This window comes from Lissotriton helveticus, chromosome 1_1 (genome assembly GCF_964261635.1).
Source record: "Lissotriton helveticus chromosome 1_1, aLisHel1.1, whole genome shotgun sequence".
NCBI lineage: Eukaryota > Metazoa > Chordata > Amphibia > Caudata > Salamandridae > Lissotriton > Lissotriton helveticus.
The window spans coordinates 1,945,080,884-1,945,107,110 of NC_136057.1; the positions used below are offsets into that span (position 1 = coordinate 1,945,080,884).

At 44.7% G+C, this 26,227-nt stretch overlaps 1 protein-coding gene across 4 annotated transcripts in view; it reads right to left on the reverse strand.

The window, feature by feature from the left end:
- Window positions 1–26,227, reverse strand: part of NOS1AP (nitric oxide synthase 1 adaptor protein) — a 1,240,081-nt gene that overhangs the window by 487,626 nt on the left and 726,228 nt on the right. For 2 of the 4 annotated variants that reach the window (XM_078643785.1, XM_078643807.1), the window contains exon 4: window positions 5,281–5,339. In XM_078643785.1, the coding sequence (XP_078499911.1) occupies window positions 5,281–5,339 (59 nt within the window). Of the gene's footprint in view, window positions 1–5,280; window positions 5,355–26,227 lie in introns of all 4 variants that reach the window. The other 2 variants (XM_078643775.1, XM_078643795.1) reach the window with 1 other exon arrangement.

Sequence of the window (26,227 nt, forward strand, 5' to 3'; positions counted from 1 at the left end):
GGGGATGACCAATTGCTTTTAGACGGTCTGATGACCCCAAGTTCTAACATGCTAGCTACTTCCTTTCGCACGTCTGCTATCTTTGCTGCTGGTATGCGATAGGCCCTTTGCTTGACGATATTTCCCTTAGCCGTATGTATCTCGTGCTCGGCCAAGTGTGTACATCCCGGTACATCAGAGAACAGGGGGGAAAAAGGATATAATCCCCTCAGTAGTTCCTGTTTCTCTGTTTCGGATAGCTCTGCATTCAAGGGTAGGAAAGCCAAAGTCGACTTATCTCCGTCTTCCGGGACAGCCAGATTGGAAGTTTGAGGAGCAGGCCCCAGCCATTTCTTAAGAAGATTTATGTGGAAGCTCTGTTGTCTGTTGGGCGACATTTGTAACCTATAGGTGGTATTGCCATATTTTTCTAGTACTTGATAGGGACCCTTCCATTCACTCCTAAACTTTTGAGTAGATGAGGGGAGCAACACTAGGGCCCAATCCCCTTTGTCTAGCGTTCTCCATCGTTTTCCCTGATCATAGTACTGCTTTTGGTGGCTCTGGGCTGCCTTCAGATTATTACAGGCCAACTCCCTCAGTTTACCCAACCGGGATTTTAACTGCTGGGTATAGTCTAGTAGGGACCTTTGTTCGTTTGCCTCTTCCTTTTCCCATGCTTCCCTGGTTATTTCTAGCAGGGACCTTGGTTGACGGCCATACAAGAGCTCAAAGGGGGAGTATCCGAGACTACTCTGGACTTGTGCTCTTATCACATAAAGAGCCAAGGGGAGCATGCGGTCCCAGTTCTTATTTTCAGAACTCAAAAGTTTTTTTAGAGTGGCTTTTAGGGTCCTATTGTACCTTTCCACTAAACCATCCGTCTGGGGATGGTAAGCGGAAGTACGGATGTGTTGCAGATCCAGAGTCCTACACACTTCCTTCATCATACGTGAGACAAAGGGTGTTCCTTGATCCGTTCGGATCTCACGAGGAAACCCGACTCTCGAGAACAATTCTACCAGTTTCTCGGCTACGTTCTTTGTATTAAGGGAGTTTAGGGGGAACGCCTCGGGGAACCGCGTGGAATAGTCAACCACCACTAAGGCATAAGTGTGGCCTCTAGAGGTGCGAGGTAGGGGTCCTATAAGATCCATGCCCACACGTTCCCATGGGTTGCCAATGATAGGCATTGGCTGTAAAGGTACTGATGGAGGTTTGGTCATGTTTTTCCTCTGACAAATCTCACAGTGTTGGCAGTAGGCTTCGGTCTCTTTATATATGCCTGGCCAATAGAACAGGCGCAGAATATTTTGGGTAGTCTTTTCTGTGCCACTGTGCCCTGCTGTTAAATGAGTGTGCGCATAGAACAATATCTGTTCACGGAAGTCTTTTGGCACCACCAGCTGTTTAGGGTCTCCCTCCTTTCCTTCCCTGTACAACAAATCAGTTTCAATACTAAAGCGGGGTAATCTTTGTGGAGAGTTGGTTGTTTGTGCCGTGTGGGCTGCCTCCCACGCATTCAGAAGAGTAGGATCGTTGGCTTGTGCAAACTTGAACCCTTTATCGATGACCCAGGGTTCGGTGGATAGTAACGCCTCTGCTGGACGCCGGTCTAATTCCCTTTTAAATAAGGCCAGGAATTGCGGGTTATCCACCCCCAAGATCAGTTCCTCAGGCAGGGATCCCACCACCCCTACCCTCACAGTGCATGGTTCTCTTCCTATTGGGTGTATGGTAATACTAGCCAGGGGATAGGTCTTGACATCCCCGTGAACACACCGGATGTGTAACTCTCCCTCCTGCCCTATCTGAGAAGGATACACTAACTTCTCTTTTATTACCGATTGTCTACACCCCGAATCTAGGAGAGCTTTTACGGGAGTGTGGTTCACCCGTACCCTTACGTAGTATGAAGGTCCCATTTCTGCTGTATACATCACAGCCTTGGGTATATATCCGACTTCCATGGGTTCTTCCATCGGTTTTCTCCTTGGGCATAAGCGTGCAATGTGGCCCCACTCCCCACATTCGAAACACTGGGGTCCTTTCATAGGAGTGTAGTCCGGCCGGAAAGGCCTTGTCTTCGGTGGTTCAAAAACGGCCTTCTTTTTTTCGGACTTCGACGAAGGGACCGCTGCTTTTGTGGGTTTGTCCGTCTCCCAGGGAAACGATCTAGGTGCTGCCCTTGTATAGTTCGCCGCCATCTCGATGGCTTGTGCTGCAGTCAGCCCTGGATGTTGCCTCAACCACCTTTGAGTACCATAGGGCAGCGCCTCCATGAACTGCTCGAGTATTATGCTTGTCATAACTTCCTCTTTGCTACGGGTATCAGGCCTTAGCCATTTTTCTGCTGCCATTTTTAGCCGTAGGTACAACGTTTTCGGATTCTCCCCGGTGACCCCTTTTTCTTTCCGGAATCGGAGCCTGTAGGCTTCGTCATCCATGCCTAGGTGATCCAATATCACTCCCTTGATCTCGGTATATGTGGAGGTACCCGAATGGTTGGCAACTTGATAGGCTGTCTGAGCCTCTCCCGTCAACAAGGGAGCAAGGAAGAAAGGCCACTTCTCCTCTGGCCATCCACAAGCACGAGCTGCTCTCTCGAAGTTTACCAGAAAGGCGTCCGGGTCCTCGCCAGTGACGTACTTCTGTAGGGATACCCCTGACGGATGCGGTCCGAAAGGCCTACGATCAACTGATACCGGGGTCCCTGGGGTCTGCACCACTTTTTGAAGACTGTCCATTTGTTGGGTCATAGTGCTGCGGAACAGGGTTCGGTCGGCATCGGCGGTATTGATTTGCTGTCCAATAGCCCATTCCAATTTCTGTTGACCTTCGATCAGCGTTTGTATAACCTGTTCCATGATTGGGTCTTGCTCGGAGGGAGTAGATCCCACTTCTGACACCACTGTGGGCTGGGCTGTTGGAACAGGGGTGACAGTTGTACCTGGTTGTGGGTCAGGAACTAGAGTAACACCAAGTCTTGGGGTCAAAGATGGTTTTATTGGAATGCCCCGAGGGGACTTCAACATTAATGTTCTCCTCGTTCGAAATGTAAGTCTCTCTTTAGCAAATTGACACGGATCCGTTTTGGCGTTTGGTTGTCTCTTCTTCCTAGGGATGTGAGGCTCCTCGAGGTCTGGTCAGAAGGCAGTCGCTTGGTTCCGGTTCCCATGCAAAAGAGACCAACAGAAAAGGGAGCCGTTAGTTCTCCTGTCTACTGGGGGTTGCACCAAAGGGGCCGTGTGAAGTGAGGGAGGGTTTCACCGGTGACTCGTATCTTAAGTACAGTGGAGTGGTTTGGGGAGTTGACAGACAGTGTGGGGTACACGCGGGGTAAAGGAAACATAAGGGGGGGGTTTACGAGGGAAGTCACACGCGGGCACTGTTTTAGTTACGCTTGCTTCCCACCCAAGCTGCCATACGCTGCCGTACCTGGGCTAGCCACGCTCCTCCCCCGGGAGAGTGGCACGGCGGCTCACGGGTCCGTTGGCCTCCTGGCTCTCCGTGGGACTCCTCTTCAGCTCTTCCTCCGGGATGATCTTCGGTCCTTCCTCGTACTCCTTCGCTGCTCCAAACTTCTCTCGCCCGCTCACCAACACCGCTCCTCGCCTCCTCCGGGGTGATGTCACACGCCGAGTAAAGCACTTCCTGGGCTTTAACCAATCCTGTGCCGCTGACGTATGCAGAGGGAGTGTCTTCCTCCTCTGTGTACTTCCAGTTAAAGGCGCCGTTTTCTTGCTCCGCGAGTCCGTCCTGACCTGCTCCCCAAGTGTCCGTCTGCAAGGAAGGAGGGATCATGGAGTCATTTCCGGGTGTCCACCACTCCTCGGATCCCGTCACCCTCACCCCGTTACAACCGGGTTTTGCAGAATATCTAAAAATGGTGACTATACGTTCACACCAGTATGTCCTTACTAGACTACGAATGGGGATTGTTCACATGCTGGTTGCTTGTCCTCACATCAAGTCACATACTGTAACCCCATGCCCGTGTGACGGGACGTCAAAGCAGAGTACTGAGCACTTCCTATTGATCTGCCCTTACTACCTACAATTTCGTATTATTTATTTGAAACCACTTTTTAAGAAATATAATGTATTTTCTATGAAATCAGCCATGAGCCTCTTATTTGCACTTGATGCACCTGATGTGTGCTTTTTTACTTCTGTATATAATTTAAAATCTGTATTTGTTAGGAAAAGTATGTCTTTTTTAACTTAATGTCTATAAATTTTAACTTGCTGAAATTGTAAGTTATGTACTGTATGCACTTTTATGATTATTTTAAAAAAATGATCAAATAAAGTTTTTTTAATTGAATTGATCTACAGAGTGATAGACTATCTGTGTTGACAGTTGGTTGGTTTTTTTTGTAAGCAAAAAAGGCAACTAAGATTGTTTCTTTAGTGTGTTTGATGTGTGCCTTCATGGAGAAGTGATTATCATGTGTGTGACACGTTAGAGGCAATCTTGCATCCGCCAGACTGCATAACACTGCAGGTAGGCTCATCAGGGGCTTTGAGGGACACTGCCACAACAACACAGTACTAGGCTATTGGGTAACAGAAAAACATGCTGACATCCAAAACATTAGTGAAGCCCTTTTTGGATTTTTTAAAAGTCAATAAAAAGTCAAAAACCTTTTCATAGGAGCAAAGTCATCACAGCTTTAGTATTTTGCACCATATTTAAAATATAACCTTCATATTGAAAGCCTCTGACGAAAAACTTGGTTGGGGGTGTCAAGTGTTTTTTTTTGTTGTCTTTTTTTATTGCTTCTCTGAGCCCTACCTTTTACTCCTTGCACTCTAACTGGGACAGTTTAGGAAAACAATTGGCTTCCCTGCCTTCCATGTTGTTTTCAGTGCTGGAATAAATCAAGCCAGAAGGATTCTGCCTGGCCTCCCATCCATCTATTGACTTCTATGTCTTTTGCTATGAAATTTAGGAATGATAGTACTCCAACATTTTAGATAAGGCATTCGAGGGGTCCTTCTCACAAAAACAGTTACTTGAAGCAGCACCTACATCCTAGGTGTCTGAACCCCTCCTACCTCACTCAGCGGCACTGAGTTTAATGGGAGTGCCAGGGTGGCTTCCGGCTTCCGGTGAGCGAGCCACGCCCTGTCAAAGTAGCCATCTCCTTATATTGTAGTTCATGTTTGTGGTAAGGGCATCTGTGTCTTTTGACAGATGTCTTTCTCAAAGTAGACGCTCTCTGACATTGCCAACCTGGCGGTGTTGGGGGCATAATTTGATACTCCACTTTACATTACGCCACATTCAGTTCTTACCTGTAAATGGGGTCTTGCATCACCAGCATCTTGCTTTCATCCCAAGCCCACTCTTTTTTCTGCAACGAAAGAAGCTGTAATTTATTTAAGGAGCAATAAAATAAGCCTGCCAAGCTCAAAGTAAATTATTACAGATGTGAAAATGCACAATGCGATTGTTAAAAATGCATTTTTGGTGTAATAACGTTTCACGGATATCAGAGGCGACAGCAAATACAACCCAGAGGAAAAATAACAGTAATGTGTGTGATTGATGTCCCCATGCACACGCTCTCTGTGGAGCACTGCTCTTTTTTTGACTAGCTCAGTAGGCAGAATTTATTATTTTTAAACTTATTCCATATTTGTTGCTTGCGCTCAAGGAATAATAACAATTGCATTTACCCCAGCCTTGTAGTTCAGTAATGCTATAAACTGCAGGTGTTTTTCTTGCCAGAAATATCTCCAAATCCCTCGACCGCCACAATAAGGGAAGATAGACTTGTACCCGGTGCCAAGGGCAATTTACATCTGCGACTCGACAATTGAGAGGAAGGCAACGAGCTTGAGGTAGAGCTCATTCCTTCCATTGGTTGGACTGCTTCCCGTTATTTACCCTTTTTTCTCCCTCCTAAAGACCTCCTTCTCACCCTCTCTCTTTCTTCCTGCATCCCCACTTGTCCCCCCCCCAACTTTACCTCACCAGCCATTGGTTGTAGGTGAGTGGATGTGTTATTGATTAAATTAATAAAACAGATTCGAACCATAAACTGCAGGTGTTATTTTACCCACCTTTTTTGCAGTTAAAAATCGTCGAAGGCAAACGAAGCTACCTTGGCCCGAAAGACCATGGCCGCCTGGTGATGGTGCTTTCTCAATTGTGTATGGGATGTTTTCTTCCTAGAACTCAATCACTGCTGCCACGTGTAATGGGTAGTTCAGACGTGTGGAAGAAATGTCTTGTTTAGGCTGCTACTGCAAAGGAGTGATTTAATTTTAGGTCCTGCTGGAAGCCCATGTCTTATCTTCTGTAACCCTCCCACCCAACTTCAGACTAGCCCCTACAGGTTATTTATTTTAGGCATGAGATGATCAGGCAGTAAAGCCCTTCTGCAAACTCCCCACTATTGCAATCATGAAAGCATTCTACACCCATAAAACAGATGTTGAAGGGAGTGCATCATCTTTTCTTATTGTAGGACATACTATTGTGCCTTCAACGAGCTAGGTAGCCCAATAGCCTTGCAAATCCCAAGCAGAGATAGTATTCCTGGATATTAATTTCGATAAATAAATTCTCATTTACCAAGTTGCAATTTTGAGACGCAACATTAGTAAGTACACTCATTAAAGTTTTCAATCTCACTGCTCTTATCAAGATGAGAATCGGGATAGCAGGGAGGTGGATGTTGCAGGTACAGGGCTGTGCCAGGTGCTTGGACAATAGTTGCAATACCCATTACACACGTCTCCAACAGTGTTTCTTGAACAATACTGCAGATCCATTCTCAGCAACATGATCTCTCCCTAGCATTCAACAAAATACATTCAGATTGAAAATGTGGTCCTACTGCCCAAGTCATTTCTCTTTTAGTATGAGCGACTGTCCCAGTACATTCTCTCTTCTTTACATTGTCTGCCCAAAGAAATACCTAAAATTGCTGATACCAGGCTTATCTCCTCCACTGCACTCTTCAAGAAAGAGGTGAAAACCATCCTTCTGGCCAAGATCTCCTGAACCTTATAGGTGCTGAATCAGAGACTCTGCATTGCTTTGTAGCACTGTTCACCTAGTCCTTTGGCACTATACTTCTACTCGATGGGGACACTACTACGCTACTCCCTTACTACCGACCAATATATGATACACGTTGGTCTACTGGTTCACTCTCCCGTTGCCCCCACTCAGTAGAGAGACAGTATAGAGAGTTTTCTCTCTATACTAAAAAATTGTATAAGCCATCCACACACCCAATGTGTACCTGAACACCTCTGTAGTGGGTTCAATGACTTGTGCCGTCTTATATTACTTGTTTACCTGATTGTATATTGATATGCTTTATGTATGTTATTATTATCCTACCATGTTAATGACCTTTATACTGCTCCCATTACCTCTGTTTCATTCCCCTACCCTGTCTTTGTGAAGCGCTCTGATATCTGTAAGGATCTTGTTCGCGCTATATAAAACTTTGAATAAATAAAATAAATAAAATAAATAAACAACTTTTGCATGATGTGGAAAATGTCGAACCAAGTCATCATCTAGAAAGGCGCAGTTCTGTCCCCTCAAGGAAACAGATGTGTAGCAGATAATGTAAGATGTAAATGAATTTATACAAGATTCTAAGTTATTAATTAATCCCACTTTGAGAAATCTGATGTGTGCTTTGCAATCGGCTCTTCCACTTAAAAGTTTTTTTGCATGCTCTCGAGGGATGTTCAAGACACACCCTTATCCATAATCAAAAACACATGGCTGCAATCTTATAATTCTTCTAACTGATATCTAAGCAATAGTTTGTGCCACATTCTATGTTGTGACCTTATATACAAGGGGGTGGCAAGATATAAACTGTGCGTGGTAAGCCGAAACCCTTTGCTCATGGCCTACATGTCTCCTAATTATTGGAGCGCACCTATTCTGCACGTATTCCAGGTTAATTGGAAAACAGAAATGTGACTATCTTGCCTGCTTACTCAAGGAAATGCATTTGAGGCATTTTAATTTAGCCAGCGGCCCAACATAGACCAGGAAATTAACAGTCTACGCTAATTCAGGTAGTCTATATTTTAGTTAATTTCTCCCGGGCCTGGATTGAGCAATGCCCTTACATCTGTCAATGGTCTGTCTGTCGAGAGATATCCCAAAGGATGCCTCCGATGCTTACCTGCAGGTGCCCAAAATGAGTCTTAGGAGGCTGCCATTTGTTTTCCTTTGAGATAGCACTTCCCCTATCCGCTGCCCGCAAGGACTCTGCCCAAAGTCAGTTTTCAGCGCAAAAGCACAAATACTGAAACAGCATTCAAGGGGTTGATTTTGAGGGCAGGGTGCTTCTGCCAACAAAAAGTTGTTAAAAACGGGGTCAAAAGTGCACTTTCCAACAGAGTTTTTCACTTAAATTTGCTAAAGATCCATAGGTTCTTTAAAGGCACCCATGAAACCTTCCAGTATTTTCCTAGAACGGACTAGAGGGGGGCATGCAACCGTAACTCACAATACTGGGTATCCCTGTGCAGGAGGTGTGGTCAAATGGTTAAGCTGGTACCTTTGAAGAGCAGCTTTTCAGGATAGAGAATGCTTACCCCAAAGCAGCGTTTTTCTCAAAGAATTTCTCTGTAATTACTTCTGATAGAGACAGAAGGTGACACCAGAGATCTAGAGAATATATGGGTGGGGAGGAAGGTGGGCAGGTTTGTTTTAACATTTTTGCCCTAGCTGTTTTAGGTTTCCAGTTCAGCTTCGATAGCTGCATTTGCTTGCCCATGTCAATCAATCAAATAATCAATTAAAATAATCAATTAAGCATTTGTAGAGCGCACTACTCACCCGCGAGGGTCTCAAGGCACTAAGGGTGGGGGGGCGAGTGCTGCTACTTCTTGAACAGCCAAGTCTTGAGAAGTCTCCTGAAGGTCAGCATGTCCTGGGTCTGTCGCAGGTGGATGGGGAGGGTGTTTCATTTCTTGGCGGCGAGGTGGGAGAATGATCTGCCGCCGGAGGTCGTTCGGTGGGTGCGTGGAACGGTGGTGAGGTCAGCCGAGCGAAGCTGGCGGTGCGGGTGTAGAAGGTGAGTCGTTTGTTGAGGTATGCTGGTCCGGCGTTGTGGAGTGATTTGTGAACGTGGGTGAGGAGCTTGAAGGTGATTCTCTTGTTGACGAGGAGCCAGTGCAGGTCTCTCAGGTGGGCAGTGATGTGGATGTCGAGGACGAGGTGTGCGGAGGCGTTCTGTATGCGTTGAAGTCTTTTCTGGAGTTTGGTTGTGGTTCCCGCGTAGAGGGCGTTGCCGTAGTACAGCCTGCTGCTGACGAGGGCCTGGGTGACTATCCTTCTGGTTTCGGTGGGGATCCATCTGTAGATCTTGCGAAGCATGCGGATGGTGTTGAAGCAGGAGGAGGAGACAGCGTTGACTTGCTGGGTGACAGTGATGAGTCCAGGATGAACCTCAGGTTGCGTGCATGGTTTGAGGGTGTCGGAGCAGCTCCCAGCGTGGACGGCCACCAGGAGTCGTCCCAGGCGGAGGGGGTGGAGCCGAGGACGAGAACCTCTGTCTTGTCCCAGTTCAGTTTCAGGTGATTGTTCTTCATCCACTTGGCGACGGACTTCAGTTGGTTTTGGTGGTAGCGGGGTCCTTGGTGAGGATCAAGTGGGTGTCGTCGGCGTATGAGACGATGTTGAGGTCGTGTGATCTGACGATGTTGGCGAGCGGTGTCATGTAGACGTTAAAATATGTCTGGCAGAGGGATGATCCTTGGGGCACGCCACAGGTGAACTTGGTGGCTTCGGATCAGAATGGAGGGAGGCGGACTCTCTGGATTCTGCCGGTTAGGAAGGAGGTGATCTAGTCCAGGGCTTTGTCGTGGATCCCTACGTTGTGGAGGCATGTGCGTAGAGTGTGGTGGCAGACAGTGTCAAAGGCGGCCGAGAGGGCTAGGAGGATTAGGGCAGCGGTTTTACCATTGTCTAGCAGGGTCCTGATGTCGTCGGTGGCGGCGATGAGGGCGGTACGGTGCTGTGGTTGCTGCGGAATCCGGATTGGGACGTGTCCAGGGTGTTGTTCGAGGAAGATGGTCAGTTGCCTGTTGACTATCTTCTCGATGATTTTTGCAGGGAACTGGAGCAGGGAGATAAGCCGGATGTCCTCCGCGGTGTCATCCTGCACTTGACTCAAGCTGCCCTCTGCAAGCTCCATTTTGGTAATCGGGCTCAGGGTCTGCTCCTGCCTACCTTCCACTAAGGTTTTTAAAACATTTCTGATAACCATGTCCCCCCCCCCCCCCCCCCCGAGTCTAAATTAGCATCTAGAACCTTTTATGTACTTCGCATGAAAAGACGTTTTTCCTGCAAATGTAATCAATTTTAAAACTTCTTAATGCAAGTTCACTGGTACATCCAGTTCTCCAGTGCCAGATTTCACATTTCGGCTCCAGTGGCCCAAATGTTTTGGCAATATTTCCCGGTCCTTGGACTGCAAACTATTCAAAATGACAGCAGGGGCAGCCGCTCTTCAAGCGGTATGCCAGCATGTTGTCACGGGGCACTTAAAAAATAAGAAAAATAAACCCATTGCCTTTCATTAAAATAAAAAGAGGCATGGTGAAGGTTAATTAGAAATATGCTATGACAACGAATGACTGGCTCCAGCAGGCATCAATCATTCTCAGGCTGCCCAGCATTCCAGACGGTGCTCACCCTCTGACATGACTGGCTGCGCAGTTTGAGCCACCAATCAGAGGAGGCGCGCTAAGTCGACTGAGACTCCTTTCTTTTCCTGTTATATTCCATCTATTCGAGAGCAGCACAGCTGTAAAGTCGTTCGTCTTCGACACTGCCCAGAAACCAGAGCACTTAACACTTCGCAGCCTCCATTCCTTCTTCAAATATGTATTAATATGCTGTTTCTTTATCCAAGGAAAACACATTTGTACTGAAGCACGATGTATCTTGGCTGCAGAAGCGGTAGCACTTTTTTCCCTCCCTCTCTCTCAGAAATCTTTTTGAGCAATCTCAAAATATAAATTAAATTACATGAGAGGTTTAATAATTTCTTCTACATCAGGGATGTAAACGCCTAGAAAAATAATTGCTAAAACACACCAGGATTCCACCTCCCCCTTTAATTTATACATTCGGCCTCTTTAAGAAAAGAGGATTCTTGATATTGTCCTTCTGTGATACAGGAATGGGCCCCTCTCTCTTTATTATCGAGAAGCATGATTTCAGAAAAGGGTAATGGGAAGATTTTTTGGTAGACTTTTGCTAACTTTGCAACATTTAACAAGGTTGTACTTTGCAGTTACACAGCGGGCCTGTAGGAGTGGGAGCCACTATCTTAAGGACGAAACGCCTCAGCTTGTCACCTATTTGATTTCTTCTTCAACATAAAGTTGTTCATGAGCTCATCGCTTGCAGCAGGGAATAAAACCCAGTGCCCTCTTAACGCATGGGCAAACTGGGCAGTTACCCGGGGCCCCCACAATCATAGGGGCCCCAGGAGGACCAGAATTTAACAAAAAATGTCTGTTAAACATTGTTATTCCTTTGAGTGGGGTTGTGTACGTAGGGCCCTGTGCCCTGCTTAGCCCAGGGGCCTACAATGCTGTTAAGATGGCCCTGATAAAACCCCATCTTAAAGGGGTCATCTATTGAATGACATCACAAAAGGGGCGTGGCTTTGATTGGTTCTGAGCGACAGAAATTTCGAAATTTTAAACACCTCAGAATGTACCAGAATCAGAATGCCCTCAAGTCTCTGGATTGTAGAAAGTGTTAAACCTCAATTTCATGAGGCAATATGTCTCCATGTTAGAGCAACTCCCAAGGCATCAATTTATCAGCAATACTGTTAATCAATTAAATAGTCCCACTGAATAATGTGATCTAGATCAGTGAAATATTTAAAGGCTTTTGTTATACAATTCTAAAATAGGACGGCCAAGAATCAATACCATAAAGGCTCTCAGAGAATAGGACAATACAGAGAAAAGCAAAATCAGAAAATACGTCTAAATCCCAAGTGGGCAGCAAAACTAGGAGATAGGCAGCATCCCAAGTATCATAAAAAAGTCCTCTTGCTCACCCCAAAATCAAAGTTTTATTAATACTGTTTTCTCAAATGAAACCAACAGAACCAGAGAATCAAGGTTGTGTGAGTGAATGTATGATTTCATCACTATATCAGAGCACAGTAAAATTAATCATCATATTTGCCTTAACACATAGACACTAAGCACAACATGAATAATCATTTAACCCCTTCTATGCTATTGTCATCCAGAGATGCTAGCGCAAACTAGATAAATAAACAACAGTGTGTTAGATGAATGAATAGGTACAGGGGTCTAGTGGAAAGACCTTGAATAAATAGTTAACGTTTTGTGACTGAGCTGCAGAAATGTTTCGAAGGTAACATGAACAATAACATTGGAAATAAACAAATAATACATTTGACTTTGTGCTGTAGAAATGACAGCCACTGAGATGTGCAAAGGGGGGGGGGCGAAAGTAACACTCCCATTTTGGAGAAAACGGAGTTCAGGTACAAATTGAGGTCTAATTAACAAGTGTCAGGAAACGTCACTGCTACACATCATAGATAATTTGTTTCAAAGACGACAGTACTATATCATAGTATATATGTGTAATCGAGAATGAAAATACATTTGTCAAATTATTAATAATGCACAAAAATATATACACAAATAAATCCTTAAAATGTTGCTAGGTGATTGCTAGAGATACAGAATGGGGAGAAGAGAACTGTCCCATTTAACCCTTTCCATGCGTCGGATGCGCGGGAGCTGCCCGACGTATAAGTGTTCATGTGCGTCAGAATGCTCCCGCGTGTCTGACGCCATGGAACAGGGAATCCCTCTGGTGCAGGCACCAAAGGGGATCTCTTTTTCCTCCTCCAACAGCCTCGGGAACTGGGGAAGAGGTTCTCCAGCTCCCGATGCTCTATCTTTGGTTTCTGTGAAATGATGATCAGCGCGCACGTTGCGCTGACGTCATTTCATAGAAACCAAATCTGAAATGAGGCGATAGGCTAATTTCAGTTTCCCTTTCTACATGCTCAGGGGGCTATCTCTGATCTCTCAGCAAGTAGAAAGGCAGGAGAGGTATCGTTGGAAAGGGGAGAATCTACTGGATCCCTGCTTGGAATATTTTTTTTTAAAATAAGGTCATCCAAAATTTCTCTAAGTTTACCCCTGTAGGCTAAAGGAACATTCCTAACCTTATGTCTAACGGAAACGGCATCATCATTTAGGATTATCTTGTGTTTAAAATCAGAATATTTTCCAAGAGTATCTTTAAACACATCGGGAAAATTCAACTTGAGATTGTTTACAAAAAGTGAATTCTCAGAAATCTTACAAGAATTTGTTTCAGATATAGAATGTACATTCATATCTGTGAAACATACAGGAGGATTGGAATTGGGATCAAGTTTAATTCCCAAATCGTGTTGATGTGGCCAGCCCAGAATAGCTACTCCTTTAGTAGCTACATACACTTTACCCTTGGTGACTCTATCTCTGACTTGGATAGTAGCCCAAAAGAAACCCTCCAGGTTTATCTTTTGTCCAGTGTAACCCCCAGGATGAATATCAGGTATTAACAACTCCCTGGCCTCCCATAAACTATTGAACAACTTCAAATCAATGATAGTATACAATGAACAGGAATCTATCATTAGTTCAATGGAATGGTTGTCAATTAAAATAGGCCAAGAGGGAAATTGTTTATGTTCAATATCATCCACAGAGAGTATGCAATTAAAACTATTAAGAACTTCTTCTTCTTCTTGAGAAATATAGTTAATTCTTTGAACAGAACGACAAACGTTACCAAAATGTCCTTTTCTCTTGCATTTTACGCATATTCTATCCCAAGCAGGACACCCTCTGTAATGACCAAGATGGTTAGGACTTCCACACCGATAACATGCAATGTTTCTTTTGGGAAAAATGTTGTTATCAGAAAAATTCTTATAATCTACAAACTTCTTATCACTGTCTTTTTTAAATACACCTTTTGAATTTGAAGACATTTGGTTTTTAACTAAAGAAACTTCTGGTTCAGTAATCCGTGGTTTAGATGCAGATGCAGTACCTCGGATTTCAGACACAAATAATTCGGATTGTTCAATCCCCTTAGCAATATTAATTACTGCACTAAGAGAAGACTTAGTGCCTAACCAAAGTCTCTCTTGGATTTTCTTGCTCTTAGTACGCATCATGATCTGGTCTCTAAGGACTTGTTCATAGGAAATCGTTTCAAAAGCACAAGAACATGCTAAGGAACGTAGAGCGGAAACATAATCCACAATGGATTCATCTTGTTTCTGTACACGAGAATAAAACTTGAACCTCTCCATAACTGTGTTAATTTTTCTGCCAAAACGAATTTTCATCTGTCTGGTAGCCTTCTCAAAGACATCAATATCTCCAGCATCATCAATAGGGGGAAGATTGTCGAATTCTTTGATGCCTGCGCCCCTAAACAATGTTTTAAAAGGGCTAATTTACGTTTGGCAGAGCAACCATCCTTCTCAAGTACATCAACATAAGCCATAAACATTGGGAACCACAAATCCCACTCAATGTTAGGATCGCCAGCAGACTGTAAAAAATGAGGAGGAGCTGCAATATTTGACATTCTGCAAAATGGAAGGTAAAGTCTTTTCTTGTACAAAAAATAATGAAAAAGAAATACCTTGTGATGAGTAAATAGGTCTTGTACCAGTGAAATAATAAGGATAACAGGTTTGTGACACTGACAAAAATTACGAGTGAAAACGAAATCCAAGATGGAGGCACGCAAATGACGTCAGCACGTCATAGGAGGTGAGAGGTGATTCCCACAATGCAATGCGATCTCCTAGAATGCTTCCCGATATCCCACAATGCTTCACGATCTCCTACGATGCTTGGAGATACGTCAGTGAGAGACGCGCGAGGAGAGAACGCAGAGGTACTGTTGAACAATGCACTCACCAACGACAATGAAGGTAATCTTTTGTAGAAGAAGAAATGAAAAATTGTTACCGATTCGATTGGTTGTCGAAGTCAAGTAAACAGGATTGAAATGGTCACGAAGTGTTGATTCAACTCCAGTTGAAAAGGACGTCCAAATCGAATTTAAAAGTGAACGTTGTTCTTCAAATGCTTTAAAAAAAGAGCTCCCAATCGTCGCCAAGAAATGTGTAGTAAGTAGGTCCGGGAACAGATAAGTTTCTAAGAAGGTTTTATTCAGGATGAAGAACAGCTTAACATCCACAGCAGGGAACAGCATAAATAACGAACCAGTCCCTTCAGAAACCGCTACCTTCTCCCCCAGTATTCTACCATGACCTCACAGGTTCTAAATAACATAGGCATGACATAAGCATAGAATACCACACCTAGGAGGGCAATTCCCAAGCAGGGATCCACCAACTAGACACTAGGGAGGGGGGGGGTGCGCGCCCCCTGGGCAAGGGCCTTTGCTACCCCCAATTATTTTTGGGGCATTTCAGTCTTTCTGCCCCTCCCCGGTGCGTAAGGTACCTTTTTTATTGGGAGACCTGGGGGAGTTCTGGATGGTAGGAAATGTGTGTCAGCCTGGTGATCCCACCACTTTCCCACACAGAAATTTGAGAAACATTTGATTTGTTCAGTACAATTTGAGGTTTGCAGGAGGTTCTGGGTAGGAAAACGTTGGGGTGTCCATGCAAGTTGAATCTCCCTAGACTCCCCTGGGTGTCTAGATTTCAGAAATGTGTGGGTTTGGTAGGTTTTCCTAGATGAACACTGAGCCGGGGCCAAAAACCCAGGTGCCCCCCTTGGTTTTTTGTGATTGGTAATTCTGATGTCTCCACAATACCTTTTTGATCCCTTCCCTGCCGTGGGCACTTGGCCCACCCACACGAGTGAGGTACCATTTTTATCGTGAGACTCTGGAGAACGCAGGGTGGGTGGAAGTTTGTGGATCCACGCAGATTCCAGAACTTTCCATCACAGAAATGTGAGGAAAATGTTTTTTTTTTTTTACAAAGTTTGCCAGGGATTCTGGGTAACAGAACCTGGTGAGAGCCACACAAGTCACCGCATCCTGGAGTCCCCAGGGTATCTAGTTAAAAAAAATGTATAGGTTTGCTAGGTTTCTCTAGATGCCAGCAGATCAAAATCCACAGCTTGGCACTTTGCAAAAGAGGATCAGTTTTCACGGTAAAAATATGGTGTGTCCACATTGCGTTTTGGGCCTTTTCGTGTCGCGGGCACTAGGCCTACCCACACAAGTGAGGTGCCATTTTTATTGGGCAACTTAGGGGAATACAGAATTGTATAGCAACTGGTATTACCTATTGACTTTCTATGCATTTTTGCCTTCCAAATGTAAAACAATGTGTAAAAAAGAAGTCACTTTGAAACATGTCCTATAATTTACATGCTGGTATGGGTACCCACAATTTCAGTGATATGCAAATAGCTACTGCTTTTAAATCTATATTTTGTTCCCATTTCGGAAATACATAGGTGTCCATGATACCTATGTTCCACTATATATTTTACCAAATGACTTGTTATATACCCAGTACACAATGAAAAACAATTGCAAGATGCAGCTCAGTTATTGGCTCTGGGATCCTCTGGTTCTTGGTGAACCTACAAGGCCTATATATCCCCACAAACAGAAGGGTCCAGCGGATGTAACAGTATATTGCTTTAACAAATCTGTCATACTTAGAAGAAGTTACAAGTGAAAACGTCATAAATGGCTGTTTTTTCAACTCATTTTCAATTTTTCTTATTTTCAACTGTTAGTTTCTATAAAAAAAACTCTAACGATCTACACAAATGACCCCTTGCTGAATTCAGAATTTTGTCTACTATTCAGAAAGGCATAGCTTTCCAGGATCCATTATGGCTTTCAGCCCCATTTCTACCACTAACTGGAAAGAGGTTGAAAGCACAAAAAGTAGCACAAATAGGCTATGTCCCAGTAAGATGCCAAAGCTGTGGAAAAAAATGTGGTTTTCTAACAAAGCTCTGCATGTCCCTGAAAGCTGGGAAGATGGTGATTTTAGCACCACAAACCCTTTGTTGAAAACAATTGTAGGGAAAATAACAGACACTTTCTTCTGCAGGACTTTTCCCCCATAAAAAAAAAAAAACACCAAAATGTAGCTGTATTTTGGCTAATTTCTGGGTCCCCTTCAGGGAAATCCACAAACCCGGTTAACCTTTATAATCCCCATGATGATGGAAGAAAAGGACGCAAATTTAGTGTGGATACCTTATGTGGCCAAAAAGTTACAGGGGCCTAAGTACAAACTACCGCAAATAGCCAAAAAAAGGCTTAGTACAGGGGGGGAAAAGGCCTAGCAGTGAAAAGGTTAAAGAACGTCACAAATACCTCCACACCAGCACCATTACCTAGCTGCTGTGGGTGGCGACACGTTAAGGAAAACTGTATGAATTATTCAGTGGTATGGGGGACTGAAAAGAGAGTGTACGTGTAACTTCCTTAGGCGCACAAGTGGGATAGCGACTGGAAGGAAATTGAAGTTTTTCAGTTTATAGCAGTTAAATTTGAGAAGCTTTACAGCTACACCCTGAACTGCATGGTAATTGATACAAAACAAAGAACAACTGTATGAAAGCCGCCTTTTCTCTGTGCTTACCACAGATGTTCTGCTTTCTGTTGGATCCAGCAGGTCCAGCACACTAGCCCTGGCATCGTGGTGACCACCTCCCCCTTACTGTGACGATCAGATGCAAAATATGGATGGCAGCTAAACAGACCAATAAATGACGAGGGCTGACTGAAAACCCCTGTATGTACCAAGGTATGTATTTTTTGGGAAAACAAGAGGCAGGCAAGATGACTACATGTGCCTCTAGGCCATACCCAACAATCATGCAGTAAAATAACCAGAATGAGTAGGTGATGGAAGGTACATAGCAGTACACAGCAATCATGGAGGACATCCAAAGGCCCTTGGTTGGTGTTATTCGCATATTGGGAAGGAACCAGTGGAGGAGGAGACGTGGCCCAATGGTAGAAGCTGCCAACTTTGGAACTGGGAAACCAAGTTTGAGTTTCAGCATCAGCTCAACATCCTATGATTCTAGGCAAATTGCTTAATCTCCCGGTGGCTACAAAAAAAAAAAAACTGTGTGTTATGTAATCTGGTGCTTACATAGAGAGATCTAATAATGTCTTTGGGCAAAGATTGCGCTTTATAAAATAAAAAAAATAAAACAAAACAAGTAGCTGAGCACCCCACTAAGTAATATGTTTTAGAACACTGCAAACAACAATCTGGGAAAATTGGTAACGTAGTAGTTGACAAAGGTTGAAATTATGAATACTTAAGCATAGCTGTCGATAAGAGGCTGACCTGGACTCAGCATATTCACCAAAAGAAGCAAAAAGCAGGGCTAACTTCCAAATCCTTCAAAAGGATTAATGGAATCTATGGAAGTATCGTAATAGGACACTCAATGTACTGAACGCAAAATGTGTCCCTTCCTTTCTCTATGCAACAACTGTGTTCAGCAACAATATAATAACCGACGTGAACAAGGTGTGCATGCAAAACATCCGATCTCTGCTAGTCTTACATCACTGTTGGTTTATTACACAGCAGCCAAAGTCAACTAAATGCTGTAAGGTAAACAGGGACAAATACATGTGGTTAATTCTGAAAGAGCTAAAATCAAACCACTTCAAAAAAGTGGGATTGGATCTTTTAACCCTCAACAAAGTGATCCAAGCACAAAAAAGTGCACAATTAAGCGTTCTGGCGGAGTTGGCCTGGAACACACTCCAGGAATTAATTATTAAGGAAAATACTATTGGGAAACGACCCAAGAAAGACCTATTGTTTTACAAGGAGTATAAACACACAGAATATGCCTCCGATTCTTATTTTCTACCAAAGCAACTGCATATACACTCAGATCTGGAAGCCACAGTAAAAAGGATATCCTGTGCATCAGATTACTGTATACGTGTCACTATCCCGGTTTGAAGGATCCTGGAACATTTGTCTTGTTGGCATCAAGGGATGTAGACTTTGTGGGTGTAAGAATGGAACTATTGGTCATATTATCTGCCTCCTCCCAAAACTATTGATATCTACGGCAGTCTTCCGAGTGGCTAACGGCAGGACTGTCACCGAGACCATTACACTTTTTAATGCATAGTCTAACTCTTATCAGCAAAACTTTGAACTACTTAGACAATGCATACTTTTATCTTAATAAAATTCCTGAGAGAACAATTTGGTTTAATCAACGGTTTTACTTAATGTACTTATGCTGCTTTCAAACCTATGATGTCTTATAATTACTGATAAGTGTGTCTAACATGGTGGTCAATATGTTATGTATATTGTTGTCATTTCTTGTTTATTGTAATCACTGATTAATAAAATAAACTTACTTACTCACCCCACAAATTGGCAGCACTAAATCAAAAGAGACTGTACCCTATAAAGACTAAGAAATTGGGTTACTGGTTGAGAGGGGTGGAAGCCCCACTCAGGCAGCAACAACAATCCTTCTCAGGGTGGACCACAGTAATAACTATATTAACCTGTGCTTAATCCTTTGGTTGCTTGGCATAAAAGTCGTGAGGCTTAAGTTAGAGGCACTGTGTTAAGTATTTATGCAGCACACAAATGATAATAAAGTGAAAACACAACACAATAAAAATCCCAAACCAACTAGAAAAATATTATAATTTGTAATAAATAAAATGAGACCAAAATGACAAATATCCAATAATTAAAAATGGAGAGATGCAATTTTAAAGGTTTAAGTAAAAATAGCGGCAAGAAGCAGATAGCGATAACTGTGGGTATCTGGTCGTGCTAGACTGGGACATAGTCACAGGTTCAGGCAGACTGCGATGGAGTCTGGGTAGAAAATAGGGACCAGTTTAGTCCAGCTGAAAAAGTTACCTTTTCAAGGTTTGGCATGCATAATTTAAAATGTCAGGATTTAATAGGAGGAGCTCAACTGATGGCAGCCGAGAGTCCAGCACCTAGGGAGGCCCCTCTTGGGGATTAAGAAATCACCAGCAGCACTTAGACAGGTCCAGTACAAGAAGCAGGTCGGATGGGCAGTTGTAGGGAGGCTTCTGGAGCTTGTTGTGTCCTGTGGCTCAGAACAGGTCAGTCAACTGACCCTTGGAGTCACTTAGGTTAGCAGGTCCAATTTTACTTCACATAATGCTAAGCAGGCTTCAATCAGCAAGGCAGGACCCTGAAGAACAAGGCATGCCTCAAGTAGCAGGGCAGCCCTCTGTGGAACAAGGCAGGCCTCGAGCAGCAGGACAGTATCTCTAAAGAACAAGGCAGTCCTTCTGTAATGCCCACAGATAAGGGATATATGCTGATGAATGTCTCAGGAAGTCCAGTACTTATACCTGGTGCTATCATTTGAAGTGGGGATAACTTCTAGTTCACCCCTACATCTGGTTCTGGAAAGTTCCCTCCTTCCCCTGCCCAGGTTGCAAGAGGTCTAGGGTGGCAAAAGGCTGGTGTCAAGTTCCTTTGTGAGTGTGCCGGAGGCAGTCCTTTGAAATGTAAGTGGGGCAGGGAACAGCTCTGCCCCTTCCATCCTGGTAGGATGGTTCTTTTCCAACTATACTCAGGTCCTATTGTTCACTGTCTGGGTCCAGTACACGTTTCTTGTGGGGGAGCAAGTAACACGCCCAGGCAGATGGAAACTCCTAGAAGGTCTCAGAAAGTTTAGTGCAGGAAATAAACAACTTTCTAAAAGATGCATTTTCAAAATTGTAATCTAAAATCCGACTTTACTATTAAAGAGAATTTTAAATTTCAATTGATTTGAGCCCAAACATGAGATTTCTACCTGCTCCCAATCAAAAATTAGCACTTATTATTACATTTAATAAGGTAACCAAATGTTATCCTATGGGAGAGGTAGGCCTTACAGTAGTGAAAAACGAATTTAGGAGTTTTACACTACCATGGCATGTAAGACTTAAAAACACGTCGTAATTGTTTTAATACAATGCACCTCACCCTATGAGAAGTTTAGGGCCAGTTTTAGGGGTGGCTTATAGACATTAAAAAGGAAGGTTTAGGCCTGGCAAAGGGGTTATTTTGCCAAGTCGAATGGACAGTTTAAACGGCACCACAGGCTCCAATGGCAGACCTGAGATGTTTTAAAAGGCTACTTTTAGTGGGAAACACAATGAGTGCTGCTTCTCACAAGTAGCATTTAATTTACATGTCCTGGGTACCTGCGTACCACATATATGAGGAACTTGCATGTAAATTAAATGTACTAATCAGATGTAAGCCATTTGTACCATGTTTTAGGCCGCAGGCACAAGCACTTCAGCACCGGTTAGCAGTGGTAAGGGGCACAGAGTCTAAGAAAATGGGTTCAGTATAGAGTTATGGACAGTCTGACTACCTTTGTGTGACACATTTGTTGGGCTAAAATTAAACTATGTATTTTGTAACCATCTCTAATTATTGGGTTTAGTATTAGTCCACAGCAAAATAAACAAATTCAGAATAATCATATGTGTCAGTCCAAAGAAAAATTCCCCAATCCTCATCCCCCCACATCCCAACCTAAAAAGGTGCCAAATTCAGTCAAATCAAACATTAGCATAGAAAGTTGTTGAGATCACATAGCTAGCTTAATAACATCAGGGAAAGACTACTGATCGAGCGAACCAATATTGGTAATTGGCCATGAAACAAGCTTAATGATCTCAGTCTTTTTTTTTTTTTTTTTGAAAACCTTTATTGTGCACATGAAGCTTACAAATACGGGCCTACAACCCATCAGGCCGGCCACCACACTGTATTAGCACGTAGGCCAGGAAAGAAGCTCCAGCGGGTCTCCGATATAACAGAAGCAATAAGGCGAGGCAGAAAGCCACAAGGAAACCACCATGAGTAGGAAAAGTGAAGGTTAATTTTATAATACAATAGGGTGAATAGCAGGAATAGTGCAGTCATTAGGGTCCAAAAGTCTGTGGCGGGCCGTCAGCAAGCAGTAAAACAATACACAGCGAATTTCAAAAAGAACAACCATATTATAGCAAGGGCAAAACGTAAGTCCCACATCTGCAAGCAAGTCCAACCACTGCCCAACGCCCACCCGTTACTACGAAAATACGCAGCAATACATAAAAAGGAAGTCAGGATTGCAATACAAAGAGCCATCCGCTACATCAACCCAAATAAAGGGAGAAAGAAGGGGAAAAAAGGGGAAAAGGACATCAAGAAAAAGGGTAGAAAAAACAGGGAAAAGAGAACGCGGCACCACAGCATGCGCCCCCTGGCAAGCAAAGCATACAAAAGAAAAGGCCAGCCTATGGAACCGAAGGAAATAGGATTAGTGGATGCACAATGTACATCGGAGGCAGGGAGATCATAAGGCCCACGCTGGCAAAAACACCCCAGGAGGCCTACATGTAGACGCAGCGTCCAGAAAAGAGGATACATAAGAGCCATAGAACCAAGAACAAAGAAAAAAACAAAAATACAGACCCCCCCCCACCCACCCCACCCTGCACCCCTGCAGAAGGCTACGGCCTAACCCCCCAGCAGCGTGCCTGTCGCCCTAACAGGAAACCCGAAATATAGAAAAGTCAAAAAGTAAGGAAGAAACCACATAGGCAAAAAGAGAGGAAGGGGAAAGGAAGGGAAGAAAAAAAAAAAAAGGGAAAAATCTCTAGTGGGAGAGGAGACACATAATCAAAACTATCAGCTCCCAACCCCCCGTTCGAACACATTTTAGATCCCACGAGAAGATGAAGTCATTTCAAAAAACAGGCACCAGGAATATGAAGAGGAATCGATCATACACGTACAGCTGCAAGGTGGTCATCGGCCATGCCACGAAGTAATAGTCCGGCGGCACAAGTGCAACTCACCCCTGTCCTCGTCTGTCCAGTGCCATAGGCACAGAGTGCACAAAGAACCAGAACATGAGGGGCCAGAGGTGAAAAGCAGGGATTCCAATCGTCGATATACCACACAAGTTATAGCGGCTTCGGACCGGATGAACAAGAAAGGACAGCAACAGCAGCAGGCAACTCAAGCATAGCTCCGCCGACCAAGGAGAAAAAGTCGCCCCGGTGAAACAGTCACAGGATCTCCGCTCGGCAGGTCGAGGCAAAAAAACACCGGGAGACCCGGCGAGACAGTCCCGGACGGATCTCGGCTGGAGGCCCTTCAGTACATCCACCACAGGGAAGAACTCCTGACGACACAAGGCAGTAGGCATCTGTACGTCCAAACAAGCGGTGGCCCCGGTGTCTTCAATTTCCAGGAAGGACTCCGCAGCACACTGAAGCGGTGGAACCGCACACGCAGGGGACGGCCCAACGAGCCCGGTACCAAGACCACCATCCGGCCCAGCAACAGGTACAGTCATGGAAGCACGCCAGGAACACAAGGCGGCGAAGACGTCGCCAACTGTAGGCTCACCTTTACGGTATTCAGCAAACGTGCCGTGCGGCCAGCCGATGTCGCCATCTCCAACTGGGCGTAGATACAGGGCGCAGGCCGCCATCTTTTTAGCCCGGCGGGGCCTCGGCAATCTCCGACCCCAATCCGGCCACCGGCGGGGCTCGATGAAATCCAGCCGGCAACAAACAATGGAACCTCCAGGGCAGAAAGGCGGACCACCAGAATATTGAGGCAGCCGGCGCCACCGACCCACAGGCGCCGCCCGCCAAGACCGGGCGGAGGGTTTCAAGATGGCCGGACAGGAGAACAAAGGGGAGATGAGTCGCCCATGCGGTCAACCCCCGTCCGCGGAAGGCAGCGCTCCACCACCAGGCCCCGGACAGCCAGACCAGGCCCGGTCAGTCGCCACCGGTCCAACCGCACAGTGGCCGCTTCGGCCGACCCCACTCCTCCACCAAGGGGTCGGCCCCGGCGCTCTCCCCGTCCGGGCGCCGCAGACGAGTCCCAGGCCCGCCCGCCCCGGAGACCCCGAAGCGAACAAGGGCACAGCTCAAAATCCGCGGCACCTAGGATCATCCAGAGCAGACGGTAAGTGCCAGCAAAACGTCATAATTCCATATTCCATCAAATAAGACTTCTCGGGGCAGGATAAGGCGCAGGATAGGTAGTGCAAGCAGGAAAGTTGACGGAGCCGAGCTACAACGCGGCCATCACGGTCGCGAGCTTGGCTCCTCCTCCAATGATCTCAGTCTTGTTGGCAAGTGGTTCATAGCAAACCCTTTGACAAGAAAGCCAAGAGCAGTCCCACACTGATCCAAATGCTATTCGAGAGTCAGCAAAAGCCTTAGAGGATTTTTCCATAGCTAAAACATCCCAAAGGTGGAGATAACAAGGAGAAATATCCGAAGGCTCACGACTTTTACAAAAGACCGCCAATGCGGTCTTAGCAGCTCCGAAGCACTTACACATAATCACCTGGTCATTTCACGTTTGATATTGCAGCGAGGTTGATCTCAGGCCCAGAATAACCAATAGAAAAAATCTGATGGGATGGGGTAACCCAAGCTCGTTTTCATAACTGCTCACATATTTCACCAGAATGGCCTAATCTTAGGCCAGTTCTACCAAATGTGTTAAAAATCACCCTCCAACCCACAGCTCCGCCAGCACAAATAGCTAGTGGAAAAACCACTTGAGTTTTGTGGGATAATAATATCAATCAAAGATAGTCTTATAGGGTACTGCCCTGCCAATAATACTGTGAGAATGTTTGGTTAAATTGGGCCACAAAAATTTCCGCTGTGAATTAGTAATACGTATATTTGCAAGCTTAGCCCTGTAATCTCCCAGGGTGAAGGTGGGGTTAATTAATCCAGCAATATAGGGTATAAGGATGAGAGTCTATCTCCGGATTCTCTGGTGGGCTTCACAAATCTTTCAAGTGGGGATAACTCCGTAGAGGCTGCAGCACGGATATAAGTGTGTGTGTCTAAGTGTCTCAACTGGCAATGATGGAACTGTTCCTCTTCTTGGAGGTGACATTTCAATTTACACTTCTCAAATGAGAGGATCTCTTTTTTCCGATATAATCAAGCCGTCGCCTGTCTCCCACCTCTCAAAAGGGCCCGGATAATAAGCTGATAAGGGGATGGAGAAGGATATGTGGAGATGGCAAGAATGTGTGTGGTGATCTAAGAGGGCTAGAATCCCACACTTCTAGAGTAGTACGAGTGGGTAGGCTAGGGTAAGTGTTGACCGGCCTGTCCCCTCTAGGCTTCCATATTAAGTCCCAAAGGAACTTGTCAATGACGGATCAATCCCTATGGACCCAATGTTTCTCAGAGGGCTTAAGTGACAAGTCAACAGTGATTCTTAGCTAAGCTGCTTTATAATAAAGCACTAAATATGGGGGAACTGATCCTCAACTCGATTTATCACACCTAAGCACTTTGTGACTCAAGCATGGTGTTCGATTTTGACAAATAAAATGTGGAATTGCTGATTGAAGGTCAGAGAAGAAGAATGAGGGAGGAGCAATTGGGAGGGCCTGGAAGAGGTATAAAACCTGCAGAGAAACTGTCATTTTTTAAAAATGAATACTTACTACCCAATGGAGATAGAATGGTGTCTATAGGCGTCTTTTAATATGGCTGGAAGTTTAGAATAGTTAGCAGTACACATATACCAGAGATGTGTAGTGATATGTATACCTAGATATTTAATATGTTTTCTGCCCAATGGAGTTGCATGTGGGAGGGTAATGAAGCTACATCCTTGTGGGGCAGTGTAAACTTGAGTTGTTTGGACTTGTTGATATTAAACTAAAAACCTGCCACAGCCTCAAGCTCCCTAGAAAGCCCAAACAGCTGCTGTAATGAGTATTAGCGTTCACCCTGGACAGCAAGATGACATCAGCAAATAGAGTCATTTTGTGCTCATCCCCCGCAAAAGGAACACGCTCAATCTCTCATCCCCTCAAACCAAAGCCGCAAAGGGTTCTATGCTTAATGCAAAAAGGAAGAGAGAAAGAGAGGGCAGACCTGTCTCGTGTCCCTCTGTAAGGAGAAGGGAGGAGACAACCTGAAGTTCACTTGCTCCCTTGATGTAGGTGAATGGTAACCTGCCAGCACCATACCAATGAACATGGGGCCAAAACTGAAGTGCTCTGGGGTAAGCCTCTGGAAGTTCCATTCCACCAGATCAAAAGCCTTCTTAGCATCAAGGGATACTAACATAGCAGGAATATGTTTTTAGTAAATTATTTAACCGGGTGGACAAACCTTCCTACATTGTTACGG